Source organism: Spermophilus citellus, assembly GCF_964194105.1.
Source record: "Spermophilus citellus genome assembly, chromosome: 2".
Lineage (NCBI taxonomy): Eukaryota > Metazoa > Chordata > Mammalia > Rodentia > Sciuridae > Spermophilus > Spermophilus citellus.
The window spans coordinates 49,666,546-49,672,989 of record NC_138183.1 but is presented as its reverse complement, the minus strand read 5'-3'; the positions used below and the strand labels follow the sequence as shown (position 1 = coordinate 49,672,989).

Genomic DNA, 6,444 nt, shown 5'->3' with positions numbered 1-6,444 from the left:
CTGGGGATGTGGCTCAAGCGGCAGCGTGCTAGCCTGGCATGTGTGCTGCCCAGTTCCATCCCCAGCACCACATACAAACAAAGATGTTGTGTCCGCCTAAAACTAAAAGAGAAATATTTAAAAAATTCTCTCTCAAAAAAAATGTTAAAAAAATATTTTAAAAAGATTAGTAAGACTCCTTGGTATTTATTTCAAAAGAACAAGTCATGTTTTCTCTCATATGTGGAAACTAGAGAGAGAAAGGGGGGTAAAGAAGAGAGGTGAAGTAAACTGATAGAGAGGAAGGATATTAGGGGGAGGAAGAAGAGAAGAGGTGGGGGAAGTATTGAGGAATGAAACTGAACAAATTGTGTTTTGTTCGTGTATGAATGTCATAATAAATCCCATTATTATATATAATTATAATGCATCAATAAAAAATTAACACCCTATATATCTCTTCCCCAATTAGATATGGTCCAGTTCTCCACTAACCTTCCCCAGTAATATGTTAATTTTGGGAATAAGGAATTAATAGAGAAGTAATGATTAGTGTATTTAGTTCAAAAGCACCCTTCCTTATAAATCTCTACTCTCAAATATTTTTTCTATTCCCTCTTTTCTCTTTTAAATCTATATTTAATAGTCAACTGAACTCAGAAGCATAATGCATGTATAAATTTTGTATTTCACTTTCTATGGTATATGTAAGCATTTTTAATTGTTAGAATCACTTATCAACAATTATTTTACAAGGGGAAAAATGAATCCTCTTGAAACTTCATTTCTCAGGAGTAGTGGTAAACCCATATAATGCATTTTTAAACCAAATTATTCATGTCTTGGAATTCAGTCTGTGTTTATTCTTTATTAAAGCAGTGAATTATCAGTTGTTCCAATGCTATAATGATCAGGCAACATTGGAAATTAAATCCCAGAGCAGTGCACTGTTAGTTTGATCAGCAGATATGAAGCCATCCCACAAGCCATCATTATGTATTTTCAACAGCTTCCTAATCTATTTTTCCAACTACCCTTTTGGGAAATATCCCAAGATAATTTACTAGACAAGTGCATCTATCTTCTAAAAGACATTTGGAATATTTCCCCTGAGATACTATAGAGAAAATAATTAGACAATTTAAACAAAGAAATAAATAGGCTAAGGATGAAAGCAATCTAGAAACTGGCACTGAGTCACAGTGCTGTAGCTTCATTAAAAAGCTAGCTCTGTTTTGTTAAATTCTTCCCGTTAAATACACTGTTACAACACCTCAAAAGTACAAATTATCACAATCTTTTTAAGTGACAATTCATAGGGGGATTTCTGTATCCTATGGTATGTAGATGAAGCAAATAGTTAGTCATATTGTTGCTCTCTTTACATTCCACAGCTTCATTCCGTGCACCGTTTTAATCCGTCCACATCCAGAACATAGCAGCAACCGCACTTTGTGGAATAATAGAAAGAGCCAGCACCTTTACATCATCCTGATCCAGGGATTTTAACATATTGGGCAGATCTGCCATCGCTCCCATGTCCTCTTTTCTCCCTCCGTCTCTGGTGGAGCTGGGAGTGAATACCCAGAGCTTCCGTTTGCACATGCCTTGCTGTGCAAAAATACGTCGTCGTTCCCAGCTCACACCCATCTCAAACCTCCTCCTTTGGTCTTCAGTCTTCTGGTTTGGCGTTTCTCCTCTAGGGTCTACCACCCTTATCTAGGGTTCAAAGGAATCTCTTCCGAGGTCTGTGGGGCAAAAGTACCCACTGTCCTGCGCCCAAACGCCAATCCCTGTCACCTCCTGCTCCAACCCCAGAGTCATCCATTGGAAGATTCCTAGGAACCTGGGGTCCTTCAAGATTTTCACATTCACTTTATTTACATCAGAAAACCCTGAAGCGTAAAGGACACCAGGTACTTCACATAATCTTAAATCTCAGCGATCCATTTGCTCCACCCCTCTGCTTTTGGCTTCACGGTGAAAGTCGAGGGTAGGATTCGGATTTAAAAAAAAAAAAAAAAAGTATATCAATTTATTCCGGGTTGGCTCCTCCTTCTTCTGGGAAGTGGAGTTTCTGAGAAAGGCTTGCAGGCTTTGTGCCGCTCCACGTACGCAGCCTGCATTAAATTAGGTGGGGGTAGGGTATTGGGGGGTAAAAAAGTCATTGTGGGAGGCTGGGGGAACTTGCAATCAGTCCCCAGCAGCCGCGCGCAGGTACTCTGCGACCTCGCGGTGGCCCAGCTCCTCAGCCAGGTCCACCGGAAGGCGGCCCCAGGCGTCGCGCACATCCAGCCGCGCCCCTGCCCGATGCAGCGCCACCAGCGTGTCCAAGAAGCCCTCCCGGGCGGCGTCGTGCACTGGTCGGGTGAGGGTAGCAGGGTCAGCGCAGTTGGGTTCTGCGCCGTGGAGTAAGAGCAGCTCCGCCATGTGGGTGCTGCCCATCATCATGACCTGCGATAAAGAGCAAAGTGGTCAGGGCGCGAGAGCAAGCAGAGAGATACCGGCTGGGGCGGGGCAGGTAGAGCCATTTTAAAGAAGAATGTACCATTTGTGAAGTATCCAACAAAATGCAGAAGTGCGTACAAGTCTCAGGCGTCTGGTTTCTCTCCATTTGCTGATGTAATCCATAACCTCACCCACCCAAGTTATACTCTACTCAGCTCAAATTAAATTCCATTTTATTCTTCAAACGTGCTGAGACAAGAAAGAGCTAATGGTAAAGTGATTATTTATCACTGTGGAAAAAAAATTCTTGATCTTCATTGGGACAGGGGAATTTATTTGGTTAAATAATTTATGGGTGGAGTTGTTTAAAAGACTTTTAAGGTATTAAATTGCTTCAGTTGTTGCTCCCCCATCCGTCATCAATCCAGGTCTAAAAATATTTAGTAGGTTATCAACTGCTAGTTTTTAGAAGTTGAAGTAGTTTTAGGGGGAAAAATAAGAAACAACTAAGTTTTTACAAAGGTTTGTTTATTTCTCTTTGCAAATTCCCGTGAAAGGCTTTTTTATTTTTTCATTGTTATATATGCCCGTGCTCAGACTGATTGTGGTCTGATAATTTGTGCCCAACTTGGAGATTAGAAGGGAAGAAGTAAATCAAGCCATACCTTGCATCTTATAAGATAAAAGCAAATGATTTGCTTTAATTTTCACCATATTTAATATTTTAAGTTAACATTATTTCCATGAGCTAAAATTTAGAGTGTAATATATTTAATGTGCCAACATTAAAACTGCATTTACATTTATAATGTTAAGTAGTATATATTCTGCTGTATTAAAAAATACTTTGAATGTTAGCAGTAAAAGTAGAACTTGCACAGCTTAGAAACAATGATGTTTTTATTTTGGAGGAGTAATCCTAGTAGCCATTATGTACATGTACATTATGCAAGCATTTGCTTTTATATTCTAAGATAACAATAAAATGATTTTTGGTAACTGAATGTCCAAAACACATTTATTTGTTCTTGTAGGTCTAATGTGTTTTGAAATGTACCTTGTAATCAAATGGCAGTGTATTTCTAATATTTGTGTTTTACAGATATTAGAAATATTCATTTCCTCTTTTTAAAACTATGATAACTAAGTTATTTCTACAAATGATGTAAGGCTATTTTGATGCAGAGAAGAAGGGGGAAAGTCGTTTTTAGTATCTCAGAAAATGGCAATTTAATATAAATAAGAAAACTTGATTTAAAATTATTAATAAAAGTTTAAGTCATTAAGAACCATTTTAAAGTATTTTTGCTGCTTTAAAATATCTCTCATTTGTTATATCACTTTTCTAATAATTTAAAAGCAATGAACATTTTCTTTAAAACCACAGTATTACCAAGATCTCTTAATATTAGCTTAGTGCTAAAGTGTGATGGTGAGATGAATACCAAACATGACCACAATAGTTAACAATGACGTATGAAAGCATTCTTAGATTTTTAAAAAATCTAAAAAATCAATACTAATTAAATCAGGGTTAGTAAACTTTGAATAACTGTACCTTAACAATGAAAAGGCAATCGTCTATGAAAATCCCTTGCTATTCTAAAAGGACCTAATAGCTGCTATAGACATACTTTTGTAACCCAAGCTTTTAGTATGACAAATAATAATAATAATAATAATAATAATAATAATAATAAGCTAAAGAAGTACATTTTTTTCCTACCATGCATCACTCAAGAGACACTGCTAATGTAAAATAAAAGGAATTAAATACTGTGGTTGGGAATCCTGTCTCACTCCTCTAAATTCAACTCCTCTCTATGAGGGAAAAATATAAAAGATTTTATACAGTGGCTTAAAGTTCACAGTGAATTCTTTCATGCACTATGATTTTGTTAATTCCTTAAATTCAATCCAGATTGTGTAACCTGGAATTTACTTATCTTTATTCTGGAAAGTAGACAAACAAAACAGTCTTCCCTAATTGGCCTTTCCTTTCCCCGTTTCCTCCCAGTTGAATTTCTTCATTGCATCTCTGATCATGAGATGCAGAGCAAATATTGATATTTTCCACTATAAAAAAGAAAAGCGAGGATTATAGATGCAGCTCAGTTATAGTGTACTCGCCTAGCATTCACCAGGCCTGGAGTTTGATTCCCCAGCACCGCAAAGGAGAAAAAGAAAACCAAATTGAAGTAGTGGTTTGTTCAAACTCTACTTTTTTTTTTTTCTTTAGGATCCCCCCCCCCCCCCTGGGTAAAAAAATCCTGCCTTGCACCTGCTTCAGCAAGAGAGCCAGAAACAGCTGCCCAGGTCTGTGACGGTGGAGATCTGTCTGGGTCGCGGCCCAGACTCGCGGAAGGCTCGCCGCGCGCTCGCGCGCCCCCTGCCGGCGGGGCCCCGGGGCCCCAGCTACCTGGATCGGGCGCCTCCCGAAGCGGTTGACTCCATTGGGATCTGCACCGGCTTCCAGGAGCTGCCGCACCTTCTCCAATTGTCCCCGTGCCGCGGCGTTGGCCAGGCCCGCATCGCTGCTGCTACCACCGAGCATGGCCTTGTCCTCCTCTCGCATTCCTCAGCCTCCAGACACCGAGCGGTTCGGATAATCCACCGCTGGCCGTGAGTTTAGCGACCCTCCACGGCGTTCCACACTGCTGCGGCGCACTCCACCCTCCTCAGGAGAGCAAGGCTTAGCTTCAGCCCCCTGTCGCTGTCCTCAAGTTTGCGGCCGGTGCAATGATCGAGTGGCTGGTGGTTAGATCTGAGTTTTTTTCTGGAGCCGGAGAACCAGCCGACGCTCGTGGCTTGCTCCTGGGAAAAAGCGTCTGGCGCGACCGCAGCCTGACTCTGGCAGTGTGGGGAGCCAGCTGCGACTGAATTCGGTTTCCAGCTGGGCGGCGGGGCCCGGCTCTCCCCGCCCCCCTAGGCTCCGCCTCCAGTCGGGCAGGCCAGCGCTGGCGCGTCCCTGGGGTTGGGGGAGTCATCCAGAGGCTGGTCGATGGCGTCATAGGCGATGGGGACGGTGGTTTAGGGCTGGTGGGGGGTGGCGGAGGGAGGCGGGCAGCAGGCGCAGAAGATCCTACGATTGCCGAGCCAGAGATCCTGTGAAGGCACCTCCTGGAACCCTCGCCGCTCTGCTGGCTCGGTGTCCGGTAAAGTGAAGGCTAAGTGTTTGGAAATATTGACCCACAGCGCTCAGCTCCTAATCCCCAGCAGGCGGAGCAGTGGACTTCCATTCCTTTAGTCATAGGCCAACCGGTCTGGAGGCATTAGTGGCTGCATTGCAATGGAGTGGCTGAGAGAAAACCTTTGAAAATAACTCCTACTTTCTTAAGATGCCTGACGGTGACAGCTCTGCACCTGTCATGGAGGGTGAATTCATCCCCAGGCAGTATTTGAACTTCACGAGTTTCACATCGTGCAGTAACCTTAGCAATTTTCTTATGGGTGTGTCTATTTGAATTAGTCATCCAGAAAAATAGTGAAGAATTCTGAGAATCCTGTTCTGCGCGTGCTTTTAATTTTTTTAATCTTTGAATTGTTAATATGGTTCTGAAATAAATAATTTTCTTTTTAGAAAAGAGATCAAGACTAGAAACCTGGCATAGGTAACATATATACAGATGCATTTTAAGAATCCGAAACTCCTGCTGACGCTTGCCCGAAGTTCCAGCTACTCAGGAGGCTGGGACAGGAGGATCACTTGAGTCCCAGAGTGCCAGGTGCACCTGAGCAACGTAGAATGACCCCATCTCAAACAACCACGGAACACCTAAGATCTGTTTCATGATATTTGTGAGATATATCTTTGCCCTCAAACCTATTTAAACCCACCTCAGCGTGTGTTTGATTTTTATTTACCATGACTAATAAGGACATTTATGCAGTAATAATGAAACATAATAAAACATGGGTGTGGTACTGGGCCTGTCATTAAACTGGCTGAACCTGTCATTAAATCCACTTTTGAAGATATAAAGATCACTTCTTCCTAATCTTCATAAGTGAGTTTGA

The 6,444-nt window shown here is 41.8% G+C and overlaps 1 protein-coding gene across 1 annotated transcript; it reads right to left on the bottom strand.

Annotated features, from left to right (window-relative positions):
• Positions 1–872: 872 nt before the first annotated feature.
• Positions 873–6,238, bottom strand: LOC308638524 (cyclin-dependent kinase 4 inhibitor B). Its single transcript, XM_081276060.1, has 2 exons — positions 4,847–6,238; positions 873–2,433 (listed from the first exon to the last, which is right to left on the bottom strand). The coding sequence occupies exons 1-2, from the start codon at positions 5,000–5,002 to the stop codon at positions 2,173–2,175; spliced, it is 417 nt and encodes a 138-aa protein (XP_081132186.1). The 5' UTR covers positions 5,003–6,238; the 3' UTR covers positions 873–2,172.
• Between the last annotated feature and the right edge of the window lie 206 nt (positions 6,239–6,444).

Excerpts from the sequence above, each read along its gene's own strand:
- LOC308638524 (XM_081276060.1), bottom strand. The coding sequence starts at position 5,002 with ATGCGAGAGGAGGACAAGGCCATGCTCGGTGGTAGCAGCAGCGATGCG. Across the intron at positions 2,434-4,846 it reads TCGGGAGGCGCCCGATCCAG|GTCATGATGATGGGCAGCAC; the intron begins GTAGCTGGGGCC and ends TCTTTATCGCAG.